This window comes from Platichthys flesus, chromosome 21 (genome assembly GCF_949316205.1).
Source record: "Platichthys flesus chromosome 21, fPlaFle2.1, whole genome shotgun sequence".
NCBI lineage: Eukaryota > Metazoa > Chordata > Actinopteri > Pleuronectiformes > Pleuronectidae > Platichthys > Platichthys flesus.
In genome coordinates, this window is record NC_084965.1 from 2,587,379 (window position 1) to 2,614,091 (window position 26,713).

General features: G+C 43.8%; 1 protein-coding gene across 1 annotated transcript in view; it reads left to right on the top strand.

The window, feature by feature from the left end:
• The window catches only part of LOC133932835 (cadherin-18), a 70,997-nt gene that overhangs the window by 12,688 nt on the left and 31,596 nt on the right, over positions 1-26,713 (top strand). Inside the window, exons 2-4 of the mRNA XM_062379700.1 lie at positions 3,967-4,545; positions 17,197-17,491; positions 21,519-21,638. Of these exons, the coding sequence (XP_062235684.1) occupies positions 4,315-4,545; positions 17,197-17,491; positions 21,519-21,638 (646 nt within the window). The 5' untranslated portion in view covers positions 3,967-4,314. The remainder of the gene's footprint in view (positions 1-3,966; positions 4,546-17,196; positions 17,492-21,518; positions 21,639-26,713) is intronic.

Genomic DNA, 26,713 nt, shown 5'->3' on the forward strand with positions numbered 1-26,713 from the left:
GAGAGATATTTGTATTTGTTCTTTTCGGACGAGGTGCACAGTCAACAGAGTCTCTGTGCCGTGGTTGTCTCTCCTCCTGGCTGCTCCTCCTTGTGCCTGAAGACAGACAGAGGTTCAGCGATCTGTGCTGGGACCTGCCCCCGGTCCGGTGCTATCTGGTGTTGGACATCGGCACAGAGCTGATGCTGTGAAATCGAATGCAGTGGGTGAGCGTGCAGCAGCAGGGCCATAACATGAGCTATTAGCAGCGAGTGACGGGAGCCTGTTCCAACCGGCATCTCTCCCTCTCTCGCCGACTTTCGTTTTACTTTATCTTTCTGGCTTTTTAAGTGTTTCACCTCCCGCGGTGTCATCAGTGGCTGCGGCTACGTGCGGGAACTGCTGACTATCCTACAGCTGAAGTCTTATTCCACTTGGGACTGTTTACATCACAGGGTTGATTCCCTGCAGACACAAGTATATAAAACAATGAAACACAGCAAATAGATTCTGAAATTACAGATTCTGTTTTCGTCAGCTAATCATTAATACATTTAGTAGAATCCACATTACTTATATATATATTACCAAAGCTCTTCACTCTACAAGTCGCATCAACCCATTCACATACATCCATGCAGCTCTTCTTCTCTCACACACCATCCACTCACAGCAGGCACAGTCGTCAGGGGCAGTATCTTGCTCAAGGACACTTCTTGCAGACAAGAGGAGCCAGGGATCAAACCACCCACCTTCTGGTTACTGGTAGGATTTTCTTAGTCATCCTAACTCACACAGGAGAAACTACTGTAATTGTTGGGGACATTTAGTGCTCGACTGCATATTTACTGCAGCAGAACAGTGGGAAAGATATAGCATCTCAACCGTGTCGTCCATTTATATGTTTTTATTATTTTTTTGTTGAAAATTACTACATTTCTCAGATGTATAAACAGTATATGTAAAAGCAGCATTACCCGAACCATCCGGATTGCATGTGAACGTAGCCATCTTGTGTGCATCCTGCCAACAATCCTAGTGGCTGCCGCTGTGCATAACCCATCCTGTTAAACGCTGCACATATACAAACACGCCGTGGGCAGCAGGCTGCTCAAAACAATATCATCAACATAAAAGGGGCAAATTATTTCCATTGACGGAGCCAGATGCTGTTGATTTCATGGCTCCCTCAAATGTATTTTGCTCAGAATCAGCATGATAATCAGACAATTAGGCGACTGATTGAAGAGAGCCCCAGGAGGCTAAAGTGAAACCACTGGAAAAAAAGATATTCTCCTTCTGACACACGCAGCCTGACTCACTCAGGTTCCTACGATTTTTCTCGCCAGTGCTTTGACTTTGTAGGGAAATTGGTTCCAAAGGTAGAATCAAGATTTTATTGAGTCATAAAAAAAGATTTTTGGAGAAAAGGCGTAAAAAGAACTGCACTGGCTCGTCTCTGCAGGGCATCACATCATTCCCTCAGCCACTGAGGGGTGTGGGTGGAGCTCTACCTATGCAGATGAGGATCTTTCTCCAGATTACACATGTTCAGTGTCTGCCTCAGTACTTATCCTCCGCTGCTTTAATCCAAGTGGATGTGGAACAGACTTGTGCAGCTGGAGCCAGCAGCAGGTATTGTCCATTACGACGGCTGCACTTAGTCAACAACAGATATAGTGGAGCTGGATAATTTGCATGTAGAGATATATAACACATGGGGATTAGTCAGGGGGGTTCTAAGCACATCTTAATCCATATATATGTACAAATATTTATATTCATACGAAATAAATAAAGAATCAGTGATTATCCCTCAGAGTGTGCGACAGTGGTGAGTTGCATTAGCGTCTGGTTTTAAGGTTTGGCTCTGATGTTGTCACATGCATTGTGAGCAGCAGCCTGTGAAGTCTGTCGGCTCTTATATCCTATTAAGTATCAAATAGATGTGTTTGTCCTTTGGATAATCCCCACGAAGCTGCCACTCCGCAGCACTTTGAACGGCCGACCCACTCTCCTGCTGCGAGTCACTGCTCCAGCGTGGAGTTACTTCCTCTTCTGATAATGAGTATTTAGGAAAAAGGGGGCTTTAATGTCTATTTTTTATTATTTATCCAAAACGTATGAAGCCCATTCACTGAAACAGAAGTCTCCCTCACCATAAGACTGTGTCATGATTTTACCCCTGATCCGAGTCGGCATTTAGCCAAGGAACTATCTAACCTCTTATTAGAACATGGCTGTGGCCACAGAGATCATGTGGAGATCAGGATCCAGGTCACAGGTTCCCCAGCTCATCTGGAGCAATGGGTCGCACCTGAGACCTGCATCAGCTGGTGGGAGTCAGCGAAAAGAGATTGTTGTTTACGGCACTTACTCTGTGACTCCCACTATCTTTAGGTTCTGTAGGATTTCCTTTATCCATTTCATCGAGGATCCTTCGGGTTCTGACAAAGAGATGGAGCGTGATTTCGAAAAACATGCGTTCTACATCTGTTACATGCTTCAGCAGTTTAGGGAAGGAATTAACTATTTCGATTTTGAATTGGTAAGTTTCCAAAACTAAATCCCACTTCTTGGTCAGACCAGTCAGTCGGTGTCGTGGTCATTCTGAACGACATTTTAGTACCTGTCATGTCTCTGTAGCTTTGAAGATAAATAGTCAAAATCAAATATTTGTTGCTGTTGAAAAGCTTTATGTTTTTATTAACCTCTTAACAACGGAGCGTGCTGCTGCTTCAAGCAGACAAGACAACCGGAGGCAGTGGGAAACTCTGCAGCCACTTCAGGGGACCGTGATGTCCCCAGAACCAGAGGAGTCTCGCTCCACTGAGGGGTCTGATGGTTTCATCTGTGACTTTCAGGGGGAGCCCTCGTAATAACAATGGGTAGATGTGTTTATCACACAGTCAACACGGCTGAAAGCTCTTTGAGAGGAGAATCATTTGTCACCCAGCAGGTGCAGGGCTGTTTTAAAGTGTGATCACCAGAGCCTGGTTGTGTTCCAGTATTCTGTGTTCCTTTTACCACCAATGCAATTTCCACCTGGACGTGGTCTGATGTTAAGGAAGACGTCTAATCTTCCTGCACAGCGACTTTAATGAGACTCCGAGTCGTTGTTAAATCACATTGAAAGGCGTCTCAGAGCAGTTCAAAATGATGCGATTTGCTTTCATCAGAAAAGGAAAATAAGTGAACAGCGAGCAGCGATGAGACGCCTCAGCAGCACTTAAATAACATCTAACCCTCCAGAATGCCTCAGTGGAGTTGCAGGGCTGCAATGCACGTTTAATGCAAAGTCGGCGCCGGACGAGCTTCACTCGAGTGCTCGCTAACACGGGAACCCGACACAGCTCGCAGTTTGTTTTTACTACTTCAATGCCACCTTCAATATACAATTTTGATTTAGAAAAACTGTTTCCCTCTGTCTTTTCCATCCCAGTGCGTTCTAAGAATCACCCCCCCGCTCCACGTCTGAGTGGCTTGATGTCTGCGCTTATCACAGTAAATGTATTTCTTCCTGCCACACTTATTATTCAGCGTGCCGCGGCGCACACTGAGTCTCGCAGTCTGCCCCGCTCGTGTTAAAACATCCAGATGCTTCTTCCCCAGATGTGTTTTAATGAAGCCAGCTCATCCTTTGAGTTCCAGGGCCAAACGCTGCTCTGCTGTGATACGTGACTCTGACCTCACGTGTCTGCATCACTCACCAAACAGTGCGGTGACCTCATGTGCACGGACGGCCCTTAAAAAGCAATAACTCCTTCAAGTCCAAACTAGTTTGTGTCATCTGCATAATGGAGGGGAAAAAATGGCTGGAATACTGAAGCAGGGATTTTTTCAGACAGTTTGAAGTGCACATCCTCATCTGAAAGGATTCATGAGTTCCAATTTAATTGGAGGGAATTAGCGGACATTTAGCTTCTTGTATCCGTCACATTAATCTCTAACTGTGTGTTTCTCTCTCCCCTTGTCTCTCTCTCCCAGGGAATCCAGCATGGCTCCAGGGATTAACCTCTGCTCTCTGTAGAACTACCCAGAAGTTCACGTCCGGGTTTTTTTTTTGCGGAGCATCTCACAGCCGGGGAAATTCCACAATGTAAACGCATCTGGCTCTTTTCTTTGCATTTTTTGATAAACCCTCGGCTTTTGGGCCATGAACCTTAGAGGAGCTACCAGAACCACGGTTTCCCTCGTTTGGATTTAGATCCCTCTTTATCCTGGACTACATCACAGGCCTGCAGCGGTGGCCAGTGGTGGTGGCTGTGGCGGTGGTGGCGGGAGGACCTCTCCACCTCGGGATACAGGGATAACTTTACAAGAGCGCGCGCCGCCATGAGGATATCCGCCACCTCGTGCATCTGTCCCTTTCTGGTGTGCCTCTGCTTCTTCCAGAGGTGCTATGGAGCGAGTCCCCGCGTCCCCTCCAGGGTGCCGTCCAGAAACCAGACCAGACTGGCCAACGGGGAGACGGAGGTGCACCACAGACCTAAGCGTGGCTGGATCTGGAACCAGTTCTTTGTTTTAGAAGAACACATGGGACCAAAAGCACAGTATGTGGGAAAGGTAGGAATTTACTGACTTCAACTGCAGAAAAAAAAAAACACAAAATCTTTTGATGCGCATGCAGGGAAGTTGTTTTTGAACAGCTTACTTGGCAGTTTTGTCTCTCCTCTTGTTTATTGAGAAGTGGGTTACAGCAGGAACAAGCTGTTCCATTGAGGTAGACTGCCACGTTGGCATTGCACACGCTTCTTCCTCCTCTGATGTGGAAATTCTGTCCTCATTTGTCGAGGTGTTTGTTTTTCCTTTCTGTCGTTACAAAGTCCTACCGAGTTCCTCTCATGATAATGTCCAAGAAAATGTTTAATTCTCTGTAGTTAAGGAGCCTCTCAGCACGCCGGCCTCTCCGGGAAGCCGAGTGGATAAGATTGAAAGTGAGAGTGGCCTGTACATCAAGCCATCTTTGAACTGAACTATTAGATTTGGTTTCTCTTTAGAAAATGGTCCCAGATTTGATCTCTTTGTAGAAAAATGAACCAGAGGTCAAATAGGGCCATAGCGTCATTTCCGTGTCATTCCGGAGTGACAGGCGACAGAGAGCAGTGGGTGCTCTCCGTGCTTCTGCAGAGGTGACGGTGGCCGCGGTGACTTTTCTGATAGCTCCACAATAAGCCACAGGGAGCTGGTTAAGTCCTCTGCTTGCAGATTGCCCGCCCTTATCTCCTGAAATGTGAAAATGTATTTCTCCGCTGCAGTGATCATTATTCTAGGCACTCAGGCAAAGGCTAATCCCCTCAACTGCACTCAGAGAGAAAGAGAATGAGTAAAGGCAGGACGCCCCTCTGACTGCACGTATGTCTTCATTTCAACAACAGAGCCGTTTGAAGGGAAAATGAAAGAAGCAGGGACGACATGCTCTGGGCGGGGGGGGGGGGGGTGCAAGGGAGGAAAGGAAAACACACAACGAGAGCAAATATCACCTCATATGTCGGTTTCTGAATAAACCTCGTGATTGTCCTCGTGAGCCTGACAAAGTGGCAACGAAAAGGCTATTCACTGGTGAGGCATGTTTTTGCTAATATTATTTGACGCATGAATGAGCCGTAAAATCCCACAGCGGCAACAAAAACAATCCTTCAGCGTGTACCAGACAATGTGTCCCGAGTATTAGTCAACACAAAGATTTCCTTCTTTCTACCTGATGCACTAACGGTAACAGACGTGCTTATTCCAACATTAAATTCATCCACTGCTTTGAAGTTCAGGTTGTTTGGTTTGCCGGCTGCTTGGCTGATCTGCTCCTCTCCTACCTTAAGGGTGTTGTTGTTCTCTGTGTGTGTCTGTGTGTGTGTGGTGGGGATGCTGCTGCCGCTGCTGCTGATGAAAGCAGAGTAAACATAAACAGCTAATCCTGGATGATAATAAAGCACTGAGAAGAAACATAAACATTATTAAGGAATCAATTTGACAAGCATGTTTAAAGAGATGAGGTCTCCAGATGGTTTGCACAAAAAAAAATATTTAATTATGTGGGTTGGGACTGGTGTGCTGTGTCCTAATGTGGCCAGGAGACAGAATGACCCTTAATTAGACGAAGACAGGGGAGGAGGAGGAGGAGGAGGAGGAGGAGGATCATTAATGCACTCTGCTCGTACAGCGCTGTATTGTTTTTGTACGTCCTCCCTCTGCTTGATTAAAAACTCTGGACATTAGCGAGCTGCAAATGGACATCACCACTACAGGGATAATTGCTTTCATCAGAAACATGTGACACTTTAAAACAGACTTTTCATGATAAGATATGAAGTTTTAAATCAGAATTCTAATTGTGGCTTTGCAAGGTCAAACACGACACTTCCATACCACAGTATATAAGACATGGGAAGGCTCCGTGCACTTTTTACCGATCCTCTCGCATAAAGGAACTTCTGGGGATAAGTGAAGCGGCCAGTCTGTCAAGAACATGTTTAATCCCCCCGAGGTGGCACCATAATCCCCAGTGACACCTTTCTGGGGGGGCGGATGCATTGGGGAAATGACAGCTTCGTGCATGAGTGAGACGCAAATGCTCGGCAGGGGACAGGGCTCGTCCAGATACCAGACAGGAGTCAACCCACTCTCCCAATGGGAGGTGTGGATGTCTTCACGTCACTCAGCTCATCGTGGCGCTTTGATGGGATTCCAGGCAGGTTACAGACAGGATTGTAATTTTCAGAAGACGCATGCAAATCCGCCAAACTCTCCCTGAGTGTGAGCTGCGGTGAACTGTCTGCAGCTGTTTGTTAAACTGAACCAGATCCTCGGTCAGAAACCCACGAAGAGAAACCATCTTCTGGTTTCTGGCTGCTGCTAAGATAGAGTGGGATTTGACAGAACGGCTGCTGCACACCAGGAGGAACAGTCCTCTTGTCTTATCCTGTGTTCATTTGCAGAGCAAAGTTGCAACCTCTAAGAAAAGGAACCTGGATGTTTTATTCTCACATCTAAAAATGGATTGCGCTGTGACAGAATCAGGCAACTGTCTTGTTGTATTTACAGTAATAAGTCAACAGTGGGAGAGGAAGATGAAACAAAAACAGAGCTGAAGTGCAAACTGGATTCTTCTCAGTTCTAAACCACTCTGGTGTCACATGAAATACAAGGTTTTTGGAAAGTGGAGCATCCGGTAAACAGTGGGAATACAAACCAATGGAAAAAATGAGATGTGCACATATGTGAGGAAGAGTGTGATTGTTTACATGTGGGCCTACAAGCAAAGCTCTCGTTTAATTACTCTTTTGATTAATGTGGTAATTAAGGAAAATACTTAGCAAAGCCTGTGGTACTTTCCCTGAGCTCAAAGCCTTGTCTTCAGATTGCATGAGGATGCTGTGGTGCATCAAATGTCTGTTAAATCCTCGGCACTCATGCAATCACACAAGGGCAGAAAAATAAAATGCATACAGTGTAAAAACAGCACAGAAGAATAAAATACTTCATTATTCGTAGTATTCCAGCATAAAATCCAAAAATCATGGCCCCTCTGTTGCTTAGATAAGGCCGATCCATCCAATCAGCTGCACCTCAGAAAGAGTCAAGGTCAGTATCGACCTTCTGGAAACATCGAGTGACCACAAGCAACTAATCACGTAGAAAAGACACCGGATCTGAGGCGTGCGTTCTGTGCAACGTGCCGAGGAGCCCTTAACACAGGCAGGTGGTATTTTTAGAGAGATGCAGTTTCAAGGCCGACAGAGAAGCAGGAACACTTAACACAGTGAATTAATGATACACCTCCACGCTTTATGCTAATTCACTCTTTCAGTCCGAAAAACTGAGGAAATTCTATTCAGAATTAGGTTGAAACAGAAAAACAAAAGTGAATCCTCTCATTTAAGAAGCTGCAAACAGATGTATTTACTCCATGTTTTCTGGTTTTAGTCGCGTTAGAGTTTTAAAGATTTCTTGAGGCTGCTGTTCAGAACTGGACAATTATCATACAGGGCTTATTAGCACTGGAGAACATCTGCAGCTACATCTGGAAACAAAGTTCTCTGCTCATGAAGAGTTCAAAACCTTCACCAGGAGCAAAAATCTAATCTAAAGTATAAATAATTAATAATTAGATTATATATCATCATTGCAGTTATTCTTATTGAATACTCTGCCAATATATAATAAACCCAAAACCATTATGTCAAAGAAATGTCATTGAGTCTTGATATGCCACAATTTAACTGTTAATTGTAATGAGACAGTGTATAAATATGTAGTATTAGTAACTATAAGTTGTATTAAAGGCCTATACTTATATGTCTGTGAGGTTCATATTGGTTGACAGATAACTGGCTTATTGGCTAATCGATAATGGTTTTGCCACTATCGGGACCAAACAGTGAAATTGGTGATTATTAAACCAAAGCATCTGCTGAAAGACACTAAAAACCCTTTCACTACCTCGTAGAGAAGGAGCTGCAGACTTGAATCTTTAAACAAAGAATAACTATCAGAATGAATCACTGAGGAATGTTCGGTCAGAGGATAGAAATGTTTCTGTGCTGCTGCGTCCTTGATACATTCACTCTTCACCGAAACAAAGGAGGAGAAACCACAAAGCTGAGCAAGGTGAATAACATTTTAACATCCTTCACTCCCACATCTGCAGGATAAAAACACACACACACACACACACACACACACGTGAGTTGTGTGTTCAGGAGCGTGCGTCATTTCCAAAGTGCATTGCTCTGTCTTCTGACTGAAATGTTCGAACAAATTAGCGCCGTTCAGACACTTGAGACTAAACCTTCCCCCCCCGCTCGCTGGCAGGAACGTCATGTTTTCCCAGAGCCCATCAGCCGACGCTCTCATGCCCGTCTCACACTAATGTTACATTTTAGCAGCAGTTAGAGGCAAAGCCATTAAAACCAGTGTCGAGAGTCACATCCGCAAACCCTAATAATCTCATTACTGCACATCAAGAAGTCAACCATCCTGCTAGGAAGACTACAATTCATTCCACCCCCCCATCCTCTGCAGATGTCAAAGTAGAGGACAACTATTAGGGCGGATCTCTGTGATGTGCATCAGTGGCACGTCTCCAGCTCTCCCTCTCATCCCTGTCTGTTGATGAATGGTCATTAGGCTGGCGTTCCATCATCAGGGTTTACTGTGACTGTAACAAATCAATCGAGGAGAAGGGGGTGCTCAGAGGAGTTGATTGGTGATATGTGGTGATAATCAGACAATCAGGCATGCCCACATAAAAAGTGATTAAGTCCTCTCGAGTGAAGTGTAAGAGCTGAGATTTAATCACAAAAAACGAACCCACCCCCCTTCACTAATTGCAAATATGAAGCCAAGGCACTGATCATCAGCTCGGGCACGTCTTCTGCTCATTGCTCCTTCTCCCCCGCTCCCCTCGCCGTGCACACTGTTGATGGAGTAAACCCTCCGCTCCCCGACTCCCACCGCCAGCTGAGCGTCGGCGAGGCCTCGGCCCAACATTACAGAGATGCAGCTCTGATGGATCTTTCAGGAGGAAAACAACTGAAAGTAAAATGTCACCGCAGCTCGTCCGCCTGCCGCCTGGTCTGACTGCGGAAGCTGTGAAAGCACAACCCAGAACACGCAGATAAACAAAGAGAGGCTATTTGTAGTGTGTGCACGGGGCTGCAGGAGATCAGTGCATGTCATGCTAAAGAAGACACGTGCACCAACCAGACAAACGTGTAGTAAACACACACACACACACAGCTCTTAATGAGTGGACCTAACCGCGCAGACGGGGCTGGCGAGGCACATTATGTGGATCTGAGCGGTGAGCACCACCGAGCGATTACAAAGGGCATTCAGCAGTGATGCAGTCCAACCAGGCACATACCTTATCAGGATCTGCACGACGGAAAGGACAGAGCCATTTAAGGAGCGAAAACAAGTGGAGGTGCAAAATAGATGAAGGTCAAGTTGTGTAGCAGCTAATAATGCATCAGGACGGCACTCAGCAGAGTGTGTCTGCAGCCGGGGCCTGTGTGTAATCAGGAAGATTGTGTTACACGTCATGTAGTCCTGAAGTAGTATTTTCCCTGCTCTGTTGAAGTTCTCCAGCAGTTTCAGGAGTTCTCTTGCCTCTGACCTGCAAAAGGACACGAGTTTATTTGAGCCGAAGCCACTCCTGAGCCGCTTGGATGATGATCAGGCGCCGTGTGGTCAGACCGCTCCGTCTGTGTGCAGCAGGAAAATAAAAGGATTTGGCAGGGACTGAGTAACTGGCACGATTGTTATGACTAAATCAGGAGTTAAAGCTGCTGCATATTGTTTTTTCTGGCCGCTGAATGGAGTCGAACGTTTCAGCTGCTGACGGGTGAACAGGTTCAGTGGTGATTCTGTAAATTAGTTGTCACACGTTGATATTTGGTCCAGTTTACTTCACTTCATTTTTTTTTACGCGGGTAAAACATTAAAAAAATGCATCAGTACTTCATTCAGAATTCTTAAATTCAAATATAGATCATTTATTTGTGATCATTTATGTATTAATATTTACTAATTAACCAATTTAGCCATATTTATAAACTGGTAATAATAATAACATCCCATTATAAATCTGTATTTACTGAGTAAGACTTTCAAAGTTACTGAAAACATAAATATCTAATGACTCTAGTGGGCAGTTCATTTCCAATATGTGGCAGCTTGCTGAGATCATTTCACATATTAAATATTAAATATATGTGCATGATGCAGTAGAAACCAGTAATGGCTCATATGCAAACAATCAAAAGAAAATTACTAGTTTATTTTTATAGCAGCATGTATTTATATTATTTTTAAACCTTGTTATGTTGTACTCTAATTATTTTAGTAAAGGTACATTTACTTATTCGTATCAATGTGAATTCCACTCTCAATATATAATTTTCCATCAACTCTGACTCACTGGATGTGAAACTAACTAAAATCACATGTTTCAGCTCTGGTCTGTATCCACTGGTCTGACCCTGCAGCTGTATTATATTTACCCAGCACTGGCTCCCAGGTAGAACACACCAGTTCAATGTTGCAGCGTCGGGTCGGTGGATTTCTCTCGGGTTAAAAGGATTCTTCTCTTCCTCAAATCTCCTCTCTCTCCTCCTAATTGACTTAGACACCTGACAAGTGGTACAACACAGCCAAAGATAAACTGTCGGGCTGTAAGCACCAATTAGCTTGTGAACACATTTTAAGGCCACTTTTTACACAATGAGCACACAGAGCCAGAAAACACCAGAGCCACGCAGGTTGCTGACAAAACAAAGTCAGGATCCAGCTGCTCCTCTGGGCGGTGTGATGAAATTATAAGTGAGGTTCACCTTGAGATTGTGGAGTGTTTTTTTTTGCCGGTGACTCTAAAGCCCCCAGACTCTGCTGATCTCTTTAAAGTCCTCAGAAATGCATTGCCAGCTGCCAGCCGCCAGCCACATGCCAGTCATCTCTTCCACTAGTCTTTAATAAAGTCACCCGTGAGACCGGGAGATAATAGACAATCCCTTGTTGTGATATCTTGTGGAGGGAAAGGATTCCTCTAAGTCTGTGGGGGGGGGGGGGTTGGGAGACGACAAAACAACTCGGTGGCCGAGGTCCTAATTCACCTTCATCAGATTTTTCCATTCCTCGTCGATTGTATTGGCCGGACACTAGTCCTGATGTTAAAGCTCATATCTTCAGATTAACAAAATTACCACACACTACCTACCACAGGCGGGAGAGTCATTACATTTCCTGTATGATCAAAATTAATGAAGTATAAATAAAATATCCCGAGCTGAAAAACGCAGCAGCAGCAAAGAAATTGAGCCTCGTGTTTGAAATCATGTGACAGGAATTCACCCGGAGCCTGTTTCTCTCTGCTCACAGCCGGGGGAGTATATCAAGTATCTATCAATATTAGATCTATAAACTCGTATCAATACCTCAGCTTCTTGTCTTTACCCTTATATTTACTATTTGTTATTTTACTGGATAATTGGAGACTTCATTATCCGTAGGCTTGAGTGATGGAATTGACCGATGGATGTATGGATCTTCTATTAAATGCTGGAAAGGATCTGTGCTGAATCCCAACATGACATCTACAGATATTGTTTTTGACCAGATAATCAATTGATGATAAATTACAGTGAAGCTGCCATAAGATAAAGTTGCCTTCTACAAAGATTATAGATTCTACATCAGTTTATTGGTAAAGAATCTCATGGCAGTGACTGAGTTGCATGAGCGACACAACCTCCGACCGCTCTCGGACTCATTTCTCTGAGTGCTGGTAATAACTGACTGTGAGCTGAGCACATGTGCAAAGTGCTGCTGAGGAGCCGAGGTCCTATGGAATACTGGCAGTGCACATTATCTGGATCAAATTGCTATGTTTAATATATAATACGCAGAGGGTGGAAATAGATAATTAACGATAGGAGGTCTGTATTAGAGCGTTATCGACTTCTACAAGCAACTGCTGACGTGAAAAACTTCCTCACACAAAAATCTCGCGACCAAGACTCGCGACCAAGAAGTGTTGATTTGCATGAAGCTGGAAGTGATTTCAACGTGTTTAAATATTCATCAGTCCACAGTTACAGAGACGAGCTCGGAATAAAAGGAGAAAAAAAGATTTTGGTCTCTGGCTTCTCTCCCTGGAAGTGGGCGTCCTGTTAAGATGAATCCAAAGGCCTCACGCAGAAACGCTCCGTGAGGTTAGAAACAGCCCGAGCAGCAACTTCAGGCTCAAGATAATAATAATAACTGGAGCTGGTTGATGCCGATCATGAAGAAGACGTCTCTCTTCAAAAACACGTCACGTATGTCAACTACTTAACCCTCGACAATTAAACTGTGGATTGATGAAACTAGGATTGAATAGTGGGTGAAGTATAAATGGAAATAACTCTGGGCTGCTGTTCATCATTATGGGGAGAAATCAATTCTCAAATTCATACTGCAGTAAACATTGAAATAAATGTAATAGAGAATGATTTCCAACAAAGGAATCCGCCTTTCGGGGCTGACCCTATCAGACCCTGAGCCTTACCCCAATAGAGAAAGTAGAAAGTGACCTCAGAGAGCCGTTCACAGCAAATACCATCAGAGTACGTCTGAGCTGGAGCTGTTCCACAGGAGGAATGTTCCATTTCCTCTCGAACACTGTGCAGATCGGATCTGCAGCGAGCTCCAGCTCTCGTGTGAGGTTATCGCTGCCAGAGGAGATTTGGACTGTTATTAAATCCAAAGGTGCTGCAGCACTGCAGAGGTTCAGGTCTGTTCAATAAAGCAGATTGTAATTGTGTTGTTAATGTCACCAGCACATTGTGATTGTCTGCTTATGAAGATCAGATCATAAACCAGCTCATTCTGAAGGTTTCTCATTCGTCACATACAAGTTCCTGGAAATCAATTCATCAATAAACAATATACATCATGCAAGACAGTGAATAGATAAATAAATAGAATAATTACGAAAAGCAACAACATGCAACTTTTATATAGCAACATGTGCTGATTCATTCTGTCGGTCCAAATGATTTATTTGTTTTGGTGTAGAGATAAAACCCTGACTGAATAGTCCCACTGGCTGAAAGTGGATATTACCCATGATCCTCTGTTTCCTGAACCAGAGGAGCTGCAGCTGTAACAAATTCACCAAAATCTGTCTAGAATCCTTCATGTTTTAAAAAGTTTCTTTCTGAATATTAGAGATGAACTCATCTTTACTCTTCAACCTCGTACCCACTCACGAAGGTTACTCAGACCGAGCGTTCAGGGTGAGCAGCTGGAATCAGAGAGGAGTCCTTCTCCATATTCACAGAAAAATATCAGACTGTTTCTGAAGCTGCTAATCGAAGAAAAGAAAGTTACATGGTTTTGATTTGACAAGAGTTTAAACCACCGAGAGCAACATGATGAAGGCTGGACATAGTTTGTCTATCATGACAACACAATGGACCACAACATAGTGTTACTGGATTATTGTTATTATTATTAAATAACCCAGCAGCCCCACCTGGAAACACTGGAGATCCAGCTGCATCCTTATCACTCAGTAACTCCTCCCTCATTCCAACCTCCTGTATCTTCATATTGTTCCGCTCTCTGCTGCTCGGGATGTTTGTGTAATGGCGCGCAACCTGTTGACACTTTTATCACCCATAGATTTGGGCAGGCAGCAGTCGCCATATGCATCATTGCTCCGCACTTTGCCGATCTTGATTTATCGGCTCTCGCGGAGGAAGACATCGGCTAAATTAGAACTCTGACCGGAGGCAAAACTCCATTTACGGGCCGCAGCTCACGAAGCGCTGCCGGACTGGAGTGGATTCATCCTCCTCGTGGCTGTGGAAGCTACCTGCCCTCACGTACCGACTTCTGCTCTCTGTTTTGAAATGATTCAGTTTTATGGGCAGGTTCAGACCATCAAACTATTTGAACCGATATTTCCCGGTGCAGAAATGGGACCGAAACATGTCAACACAGTAATTTGGCCGGCACACAGCGGCCACAGATATCTGCAAACACGACCTGATTCCTTCCTTTTGGTGGCCGTGTTTCATTTTGCTTCAATGCAGCAGCTGATTAACTACCTGATTCAACAGGATCTTTGACTCCTCGTGTAATTACAGGCTTGGTATTTTCCACGCAGAGGACGGTCTGCTCTCATCAAGCCTTGCAATCAACAGAGGCTTTCTAATTAATCATTTATCTGCAAGTCCAGGCTTTGATTAGACGCGGCCCGAGGACCTTGGATGTTCAACCTGTTAGGTAACTTGTGTCTCTGTGTATGGCTTTGCATTTCATTTAAAATTAAAAAAAAGTTTATAAATGCAAACGTCTTTGGTTCTTCTCAATATTAAATGAATGGAAAATCCACCCTGGCTGTTCGGAGCGGAGCCACCGGGGCGATGAGGCAACACCAGCTTCTTCAATGAGTCGTTCCACTGCACATGTCTCCTAATGGACTTTATAGGTATACACGTCTTCTCTTCATGTCGTGTCTCAGCTGTGTGATCGAGGTCGGGTGAAGAATTTGCAGAGGCTCACGATTAATTATGTAACCAATGGACAGAAAGGAAGAAACACAACATATAACAATCCTTGGTCGATAAAAGGCTCAGCGGTTTATGGTCTAAATAAAGCCGGGCAATATGGTGATTAATTGATTCTAAATTTGGGTTAGTGTAAAAGTAGACTGTGTCCCAATTCAGGGACGGAGCAGCTCAGATGGATTCATGAACGAGTCGCCGTGGGGGGGGGTGCCAGTTGTGTTTTGTACAGGAAAACTAGCATCTAAATCATTATGTGTAATTTAGATGGAGAAAAATATGTATCGCTCAATTTCCACATATCATGAATCACCAGATTAATTGAGTTACTATTTCTGTTGACTTATTAGGCTTTGTTGAAACGGCACATCTATGGCTGAGGATTTAGAAATTGGGTTGGATGTAAAAAATTGACTCACATATGAGGAGGGCTGCAGTTTATTACATGAAAAAAACATATTTTTAATTTAATGTGAATTTTTTGAAAGATTTGGTTCAACCTGGAGCTGCTGTTTCTATTTTTACGTGATAATTTGTTTTCACACCTTCCTTGTTTGATGCAGACTTTTCTGAACACATATAACATTTGAGAGCTTCTTTAAAAGAACTAGTTAATACATTTTCTTTAGAAAACAGAAAGACCATGTTTCTCCAAACACTTCATTCCACTAAGTTAACAAATACAATCGTTTAATTGACAACGCGCCAACATCAGACACCAAAAGATGTAAACAATGTCATAAAAGCTTGTGAAAATGACCTCAGATTAATATTTTAGTGTATATAAACAAATTGGCATTCAACTGAAGAGTTTCCATTTTATTTCATTTAACCTTGTTCTCCTCCCCTGATACATCTGGGTGCTTTGCTTACAAAAGTCTTCCATGATCATCTGCACATATTTATATCATAAAGGGAGAAAGAACATATCTGCTACATACAAGCGATGAATTATTCATTTGCTGCACGTGCATAGCATAAATCCTGCTGGAGACAGAACACTATTCAAAGGTTATGCTCACAGCTCATTGATGTGCACCTACAAATATGAAGCACAAAAAGCCACCAGTATGTAAAGGGTTGCGTGTGCACAGTGAAAATGGATCTGTTGTGTTCAGCGGTGAAAAAAAAAATATATATATTTCTCCACATGTTTTATTCATGGGTGAAATGAAATTGTTCAAACGCTGGTGGTGCCCTGGTTTTCACGATTCCGTGGTATTGTTAAATACATTTGAAAGTTTAAAAACTGCATCCCCAGCTGAGCGATTGGCATGAAAGTCCTAATCCTCTCGGTATCAATTATGGCTGAACAAGTGGCTGGGTTTGTCCTTTATTCCTCCCTCGCCTGGTGAGAACCAAGGCAGCGCTCTGCCATCTTTAACCGTCTTGTAAGGATTTACCCCCGAAACTTTAATCTCTGAAGATGCATTTCTTCTGCGATGCGCGGGTACAGTCGAGCCTCAGAGCAGAGTATTCAATAGAGCGATGTCGGATTTGGATGTTAGGAGTTTTTTGAAGTAGAAGAATAGTCTGAGCATCACAGTACTGCTGCAAAGGAGAGTTCTATAGAAACTATAGGATATTCTAAATCCACTTTGTAGATTATATCAGGGTATAGGAGATCAACTTGACGCTAACAGTGCTGACAATGCCGGGTCAGGCTTTGGCGAGTGTGCACATCTGAAACCACATCTTTAAAGTACATTAGTTTTAAAACTGCAGTTTTCTTTTTTCAGAAATGAACTTGTAAAGTGTAGCGTTATCGAAATGTCTGTAATGTCCTCTTCTGGAATCAGGTTAGAACTGATACATAAATGTTGATGTGAAGCTATATATTGATCGAAAAGATGTTAAATATGAAATGAGGTAAAAAAAAATACCGGATCTAACAACCTAATGTTTTATTGTAGCTATTTAAAATACACTTTTAATTACCTTATATGATATCGAGTCCACCACTTGTATGAAAACAAATGTAGTAGAAGTCCTTTCACCTGCAGCTGTTTCTCACCAGTTCATTACAACCAATTTAAATGTAAAAACCATGAATCATCTTCTGAAACCGTGAATCAAAAACAACCTTCAGAAGTTATGTTTGCTCTGTACTCACAACCCCCCCTCCCCTCTCTCTCTCTTTCTCTCTCTCTGTGGTTTTTCCTCCCAGCTTCACTCGAACTCGGATAAAGGTGACGGGTCCGTCAGGTACATCCTGAGCGGCGAGGGAGCCGGGACGATATTTGTCATTGACGAGGTGACAGGAGATATTCACGCCACTAAGAGCCTGGACCGGGAAAGGAAAACGCATTACGTCCTACATGCACAGGCCCTGGACCGCTACACAGAGGAGGCCCTGGAACCAAAGTCGGAATTCATCATCAAAGTGCAAGACATCAATGACAATGCACCCAGATTTCCAGATGGACCCTTTGAGGCGTCGGTGCCGGAGATGTCTGAAGTGGGTGAGTACTGCTGCAGTGGAAACGGACCCTCAGATGATCGCTTTCCTCATTCTGCCTTTAATTGACCTGGTTGAGTTTTGTTCTCTTATCGATTCTTAGATATTCTCCATGTTTATAATAAAGTCATTGTAGCCAGACCTGTGACTTTACATCCCGGGCACGCTTACGTGTGAACTCATGAGCGAGAGCAGCTGCCGGATGTTTCTAAAGAAGGTATTAGTGGTGCACACAGGGATCAAACATGTTATTAACCCGAGCAGCACTGGTTTGTCCCTCCTGTGATGGCGCTCTGCAGAATGGCTGATCTCCGGTAAGCCCGCCGGGTCCTGTATTTCATCTTTGTTTTGCGGGGCTGTGGCGGTTTCCCCGGGTGGGCAGGTCTTTATAAAGCACTCAATAGTTCCTCCACAGCAATCCCCTCTGCCACGGAGACGGTGGAGTCCTCCACATCGCGGTGGAGAGAAAAGCCTCCATCCACCTCCTCGGAGACAGCCGCTGCCCGGCCCCATGCAAGCAGCCATGTATTTTTCATTTTCTTTTCTTCTGCTGTTCTGTTTTTAGCTCGGATGAAGAGAAGCCACCCGTCTCCACCCGTCTCAGAGCAGTAGCTCAAAACTACAAACTCAAATATTTCACAGAGCCTTTCTAGAAACACACAGGTTGTTGTCCAAAGCAGTGGTCAAACTGCTGTCACTGGGAATTATACCTCCAATGCTCTAGAAGATAGTGAATCTGTGTCGCTCGACAGCTTGTTGAAAACATTCAATGTATATCCCTGTGTGTGTGTGTGTGTGTGTGTGTGTGTGTGTGTGTGTGTGTGAAATAATCCCATCAACTGCTGAAAAGGAAGTAGAAGTAGTTATTAAAGAAAAAACGAACGGCAGAGAGAAGATGTAAATGTGCGAAACCCGATTAGATATGCAAACCCCAATAGACCTGTAGGCGCCCCCTTTATAAACAGTCGATATCTCCCTGGCTGCGCTCATGAATATTCATCGGTGCACAGGCCTGACACACATACAGCTCTAGCAGTCGGTGTGTTGGTTTCTAAGTTGGATGTGTCAAGTGTGTGTCTTAATTTGTTCTGGGAGTGCTGCGTGTGAATAGGATATTTTGGGTGGTGTTGTTGCCACTGTGAGACAGAAACATGTCTTCCTGTTATTAAATGGCTCATAACACTATTACCCCCCCCTGGAGCTGAAGTTATCTGGTTATTTTAAAAGTCCAGTAATCGGTGGATTGACAGGCTGATCGTTTCAAAAGTTTCCATGTCGGCTGCAAACTTTCTCGTGGGTTGCACCAGAAAGAATCAATCAGCGCTGATGACCCGTGGGAGGAAATCAAGGACTGTGAAGGGGGAAATAATTAGCCCTTCCCCCCCGCCCCCTACTGCCCCCCTCTTTTGCTGGTGCCCATTAGAGGAACTCCTTTTCGGTTCGGTGTCTGCGGCGTCAAATCGGCTGTAACAATCAGCTGTCCTCACACTCCACAGCACTAATCCCCCAGCATTCATCAATACTGGTGCTCCCAAGTGCAGGAAGGGGGCTGACTGGGAGCGTGGCAGCTAATTGGCTGTGATGATTCCCCCCCGTTTGAATTGATCAGCTGGACACGTGCCTGGTGATCTGACGTTTGGAAAAAAAACGTCTACACCATCATATTTTCTGAGATTAATGCTCTGTCAGTGCAGCACCATTGTATGTGTCCCAGTTGATGAACTGGAGTGACTGGCCATGCTGGAGATAGTGGCTCTGCTTTCCCTGTCAACTATTCCACCTCTGGGAGAAACTCTGTTTGATGGGGGCGGCTTGTTTAGATAATGAATTATGACTCATGGATATTACTTGGGGCTAATGTACACGTGGATGAGAGTCGAACCCTCTGCAAATGAATTCAAATGGAGATCCAGGGTTTATTTATTTATCTCTCCCTGTTCTCCTCTAAGGAAGACGCTGCTATCCATCACACAACACAGATCAATTGGGTTCCATTCCCCCCACACGCCCATCTTTTCTAAAATGAACTTATTACACACTTTGTTTTGCTTTCAAAATGAAAGTCAGTTTTTCATCTCTGAAGACTTGTCCATGTATCGACGTCTTTTCTCTCGTTAGGACGACGTCTTATTCCAGCTCATTGAGTCTGAGGCATCTCTCAGACATGATGCTGCTTCGTTAGCGAGGAAGTTCTTTATCTTCTTTGGCTCCGACTGAGGGACGAACACGAGAACGCTTTCTGTCCCCAGCCTTGATCCCTGTAAAGAGTGCATTCTGCTCCGTGGTCATGCTGCTGAGTTCACCGAGGTCAGAGAGGATAGATGGATTGAAACCTGAAGGAGCTGATGAGAGTCGATTATTCACAGGATGTGACACGGTTTATAATAAAGAGGAGGATCTGTCAAAGTAGAACCATGTTAATATTTCATGTTTTTGCAAGAAAGTTAGTAATTTCCGAAAGTACTCAACTCGACACTAATGACGAGCTGTCTCCCTGTCTGCGGTTTCAACCTTGAAGTGAATAAATCCTACAGGACTTTGAACCTATCAAACTGAAAGAAAATAGTTTATCTCTGTTCCTACAGGGTCTAATCATGGTTACTGTACATTTGGTTGGGTGTTAAAGGCAAAACAAAGATTTGTCTAATATTCAATAATGACAGCATCAACCAAGATTCCAAGCTACTTCTTACGAAACAGAATAGTCTTGTTAGATTTCCGTCCCTTTGTGAGAACCTTTGACTAATCATGGTCACAGACGTCTGTGGTACAACCCTCACCCTTAAAACTCCCGAGAACGAACTCCCAGCCGAGTCTTATTGAGTTTATGAAACATATTTTGCAGAGGGACTTCTGAGAGCTCAGCCTTCAATGTCTTGAACCATCAGACCTGTTACAGATGCAACCATCACCTCAATGTACCTCAAATAAAGAGCTTGAATACTCAAGCATCGAATCTCTTAGAAGAATTAGTCTGTATCCTGAAATTCATATTAATATGAAATGTTACTGATAAAAAAATAAGGTGACACACAATGACATACTTAAGATGTGACAACAGACCAATTAACTGACGCTCTGACTAACGTGCTTTCCCGGACAGATGACTCGGAACCGGCACAGCCTCCAAATAAAACCCAGAGATGATTAAGTTGAAAAAATATTAAAGATAAAGTCAATATCTGTCGGGATACAGTGGAACAGGTTTCAAATCATTTTAATTTAGTTTAATCCCCAAAAGGAAAACAGCGACTCACATGTCCAGAAGATTCACAGGCCCCAAAAATACATGTCTCCTAACATTACCACACTGTGGATTCCAACATATACTAATCCATTATATAAGCTTGTAGTGCAATTACAATGCACTCATTGTGCAATTAGAATGGGTTAATGAAGCCTGTAATGCTGTTGGAGCAACACTTGATGTGTTAAATTGAACCTTAGAGGTTTGTACACATTATTTTTTAATAACACTGTAAATAATGAGCCATGGCTTCAAGTTTTTAGATCATTTGTCGATGTTGTCGTGATTTTTTGCAAAGACACAACTTGGACTTGAAGCGTTTTCCCATTTAAAGCAAACACGTCAATGTAAAATGTCCAGTGATGATCTTTCATTATACATAGGTCAATGCACATTGTAATTAGCTTGTACACAAAACTACATCATTACATGTAATTATTAAATAATGTGATTTGTAATGAAGGCTTCATCATGTTGTCACTGATGAAATTTACTTGAGGGCAACATGTCACCTCGGTACGTAGGCACCATGATATATCTAATACCAGTCGCTTAAGCAAAGTGTGTCTGCGGGTTTGTGTTGTCGGTAGTTGTTAAGACTAAATTTGTTGATTCATCTTAAAGCTGCTGCAGATTTTGTGCATAGAAATCCTCCTTGGACCTGAAATCCCGATTTATTGGATTGGATTTTTTCAAACATTTCCTTTATACCATAAAATTGCATCACTTAGAAGAGAGAGAGCGATTGCCAGGGAATCCTTTCTGATGTTTTCTTTTCTTTCAGGCACGTCTGTGTGGCAGGTCGTCGCGCTGGACGCCGACGACCCCACCTACGGGAACAGCGCCAGGATCGTCTACAGTATTCTACAAGGACAGCCATATTTCTCCGTTGACCCCAAAACAGGTGTGTGGTTATGATTCCATGCATTTTAGTGGTAACTCGTAGACTGCAGCTGTGATTGTAAATGTGGGCAGTAACTTTCTCGTGATTTCGGCTGCTGATCTCCTAAATCACGATGTCCAGATCTGTCCAGAATGTGTTTCTCACCGCGGACATCCTGTTCTGTTACTGCAGCACGTCAGACGTCATAAAAGCTCGAGCAGCCACAGTCGAGTCACGGACTGCTCGTAGAAACTGCTGTGGTGTTGAACACGCAACCCACTCTGTGCACCATAACTAACTCCTCAGGGGTCGGAGGAGACATTTGTGGAGAGGTCTCTGGATAAAACCATTGTTTCCTGCCGTCTGAGAGGAGAAAGCCATAACGGGCAGTACTCAGGGTTTTTAGAATCCATCTTCCTTTGTGTCCGGGTCCGCTATTAGATCTATTAATTCTTAATAAACCCTTTAAAGTGCAAGACAAAAATATGCAGCGAGCGAGTAGGTATCTGTTTGTTTCTCTTTGTCTTTCCATCGTGAGCGTGTGTCTGAGGTTTTGCCTGCTCGCCTCGGCTGCTGCTGCTGCTGGTTAACGTGAACAACACAATCCACTTGTATGAATTGATTCATCGCTGTCGGGAACAACTATTGGCCCCTGTGAGACTTTGCCGCCCATGTAAAACATCTTTGCTGAATGAGCAACACAAATGAATTGCTGAATATTTTGACTTCACCTCCTGGGAGAAGGCGGGCGGGGATTGATGGAGCTCTCTCTCTCAGCGGTGCGGTGAAGCTGAAGCGATGCAAACTGGACGTCCTCACGCAACGCGAGCCCAGGCTTCTGTCGCTGGAAGTTATTTTGAAACCACATTTTGACTGTTAACAATATTCCAGCGTGATGTTATTCCTCTGCACTGGGCTGTCGGACACATCACGTGGCTGGTTTCACTGGAGCTGACTCTGCATCTTGTCTGCATTATAATTCAGCGCGGGGGGGGGGGGCAGAGGAGGAGGAGGGATGTGATGGAAGGCCGAGCCAGCTGCACTCCCTGCACAGCGCCACTCCTCCCACACGTTCTCATTTATATAAGTCGGCTGCTGTTTCCGCCACTGGCAAACCAGCCTCCCTCCCTCAAATTAGGGCAGGGAACTCCTGTGGTCAGTGGAAAATGAGCAAGGGGAGGAAGTTGTACCAGCAGGCCATCTTTATTATGCTGAGCCGAGGTGTTGGAGCAGTCGTGCTGGCATCCTGCCACATCGGAGCAGCGCTTTCCGGGGAAGCGGAGGCTGCTCCTGCATCTGTCTCCCAGTGCATTAGCTTGCTTACACCTCTTATAGCCACATGCAGCCGGCTCCCACCATGCTCAGACTGCAGAGGCACCAGCACGGGGAGCTTGTGTGTGGTGAGCAGATTACCAGAGCACACACACTACACACACACAACACCTTTCATTTTGACCTTGGTCTGGTGGCCTGACACAGCAGCGACTGATTCTACAAGAGCCATGAGCTGGAGGGTTGGAGGACAGAGGGTAATGGCAGCATTTGACCCCCCCGACATATGGCACCGGAGGAATTCCTAGAGGAGCGTATCAGACTTGACCCAAATCCTCGGCAAGCAAGAAAGCAAACCTGCCGTCTTTCTGTCTCCTCGGTTTGTGGTAACGTCGTCTCAAACCTGCCAAGAACCGGGAGGACAAACGAGCCACATTAACAGGAAGTAGCTTTTATTAAACCCCCGAACATGAAGGAGTTGATAGAACAGGCCGCCTCGGTAAAGAAACCTGGAACATTATGAAACTTAGTGATTCTTTGTTGCCTTGCAGCTGTGAAATTGAAACATTGTATCCTAACAACCTTATTTAAACTCTGGAACATCTGTGAATCATGATACGAGATGTTTTGATTTTATATCTCTCATTAACCGGAGAAGCTGAATGGCTGCGAGGGAAAAGAACAATAAATGTAAAACCGAAGCATTGTTTGAAAACGACCTTGTGAAACTTGAGGGTTTCCTGAAACTTAAACTTTTGTCTTTTATTGAGAGTCATTGACATTGCCTTGGAAACTGGATATGGTTGGAAGCAACAAGTACATTTGTTAACATTTCAAAAACTTATAGTTGAAAAAATTCCCATAATTCAACCAACCTCCTATAAATTACTATGAATTTTATTGGACTTCTAATGACAGAAAAATAAAAAACACATCTGGCAAAACAAACGCTGGAATTACTCACATTATTTTTATTAAAGCTAATCTCCATAAATTAGTATTAACTTTGTTTTTATATTCAGAATTTTTTTATGAATATAACATTTATTTATTAATCAAGGCTTCTTTAACAAAGAAGGTGAGGAGCAAATGTCACTGTAAAGGTCCTGACTGAGGCATAATACTCACATTTGATTGACACTGACGATCACACAACTATTTGCTAAGAAATGGAAATTCTCTCAACCAGCTTTCACCAGGATGAGTTTTGAGGAAATGGCTGAAATCCAAGAGCAGAACACAGGAGCGAAGACGGGAATAGATTCAAAAGGTTTAATGTACAACTTCTCAGACAGAACGAATCGATACTGGGAATGTTCTTTGATTCTGGTAAAGTTAGAGGATCCAGTAAAATGAGGGTTGCAGACAGAAGTGGATGGATTCAGGCAGAGTAACATGAAACCCTTCTCTGATAAGTAGAGTAGTATACAGTATGTACTTCTACCACAAGGCGAGCGACAATCACAGTCTTAGTTGGTCCTCATATACTTCAGAGTCTGGGGGTTTTGATTATGAAAATTGATCTCGGTGTGTGGGAGTATTTGCATGAGATAAGGGATGTGGAGTCCATATTCCAGAACCAGAATCAGATCTAGGAACTGATTTTATTGCCAAGCAGGTTTACAGCTACAAGCTAGATACTCTGGTGTATTTGCAAATATAAATATATAAAGAGTAATACTATAAGCACCAGGGGGGGGATTGTACAATACATTGTTAAGATGACATGGTTCACCTTGTCCTCAAATTGCAGTTTGGTTCTGTCCTCAATCAGGAGCAGTTACTCAAAAGACCTTGTGTGTGTAGTTATGTAACCTAAATACTGTTTTCAAAAATGAAATTCAAAATCAACCAACCACTGGCATATTTCGAAATGAGATGGTGTCACTTCGCATTTCACATAAGGTGCAATTTAGAGAGGAATGATCGTTTTTAGTTAAAACTGCTGATTTTCATTCTCACTACATTGAAGCCCGCTGATTATGTTCCATTCAAAACAGGTGGAAAGCCCAAATCATTGCAATCGCAGACTCCCTCTCTACCTCATCACCGATGGAGCTGCGATTCATTTGTGGACCAGCAGAAATAGTTTTGAAGGAAAGACTGAAGCACACCTTTTTGCTGTGATGAGTTGGATCAAAAGATCAATACCACATAATAAGTTATTAGGAACTTAACATGCACAATAAACAATAAAATAAAATGATTAAGTAATCTTTTATTACTCATGAATAGCTCACCCAGAATTCAAAGCTTTATATTAAACAACTCGTCTAAGGCATCTCTGCACAGAACTGTTTTTACCAAAATATCAAACTATTACCTTGAAACTCCCGTTGCCTTTTTACAAAGAAGCCATTGAAGCAGAAAGTTTCCAACCACAATCACAATCACAGATCCTGGCACGGTGTCCTTTAGAGAAGGATCCAGAACCTGCTGCCGGCTGCACCCCTCAGACTTGACCGGGGACGTCGGTCCAAAACCAAGAGCAGGTGCACAAGGAGAACAGAGAGACTGACAGACTGAACCTCGATCTGCTCACATACAAATACAAATACAAATCACACAGCATGAAAGTAAAGATGCACATTTCCCCTGCTTCAGCAGCTCTGTCACTTTTTTGTCTGAGCAATATTAGGAGATATAACCAGTCCTGTAATGTGCTGAGCTTAGTGTCATGCTAACCGCGTTAAGAATGTTCACTGCAATGGATTTGATTACATGCTTTGCAAATTTCTAAACTGCAAGCCTGGCAGATTTAATAAGAGCTTTCTGTATCTCAGCAGAAGCACATCTCCGACCGCGGCTGCATTTATCCTTTTTATAGGCGGGTCATAACTCCTGTCTTTCCCATCACTGCCGTGCATCTGTCACTTACCCGCAGAGACACTGAGGGTGTTCCTCCTGAGTCCCATAGTCAAATGCCCCCCAACACCCCCACCTCACATCTGTGCTCGCACACGTTCACACACACACACACACGGAGGCAAGGCCACACCGCACTGCACAACCCTTAAGTCCCTGTTGCATCCTAAATAGGCTAATTTCTCTGCTGATCTGGGATTTGGGAGAGTTTATTGAAGGAGCTGACACAGATCAAGATGTTCCGCGGGGGGGGGGGGGGGGGGGGGATTATGCCTCGCTGCTGGGTGGATCGATGGAGGAGCTGTCACTCTGTCAGTCAGCTGCACTGTAGCCTTGAGCACTCCGGACAATTCTTCTCCATCAGATATGTAATCAAATATATACGAAAAGAAGAATAGTTTGGAAGTCAAAAAGAAGACGTGTACGGATATTATTTCTGTGATTTTCACGGCGGCTGCTGTTGATGATATCTACCTTTTCTCCAGAAACTACTCCAGGAGTGCAGACATACGGGGATAACATCGTATTGGATGGGGCAAAAAACCAAGATTCCTGAAGCTGGAGATTGAGAGCGCTTTAGTAATCTCCTATAATCCTTTTTGTTCACCCAGGAGATTGTCCCCCTTTAGAAGTTTCCAGCCAGACAAAGAGGTGGATAGTGTGATGGTATCAACTCTAATAGACTGGGGAGGTTGAGGAAGAGGCTAACCACCTCCACTGTGTCAAATGGGACCCAGGTTCAAGGAATCTGCTCTTTCTCAATTATTTTCTAAATTAACCGAGGAGCTCCGTGGAGATTCGGTCTCTGGAGGTGTTTTCGGCTCAGCGATGGTCAGGAGAGCGAGTTCAGGGGTTGAGACTCTTCTGTCAAAGTACTGACAAACCTTTCAGGTGCTGGCACATCCCAAAGAATACCCCTGTGGCCTCCTCGGTGTAGTTAAAAGAAATTAATTTAAGAA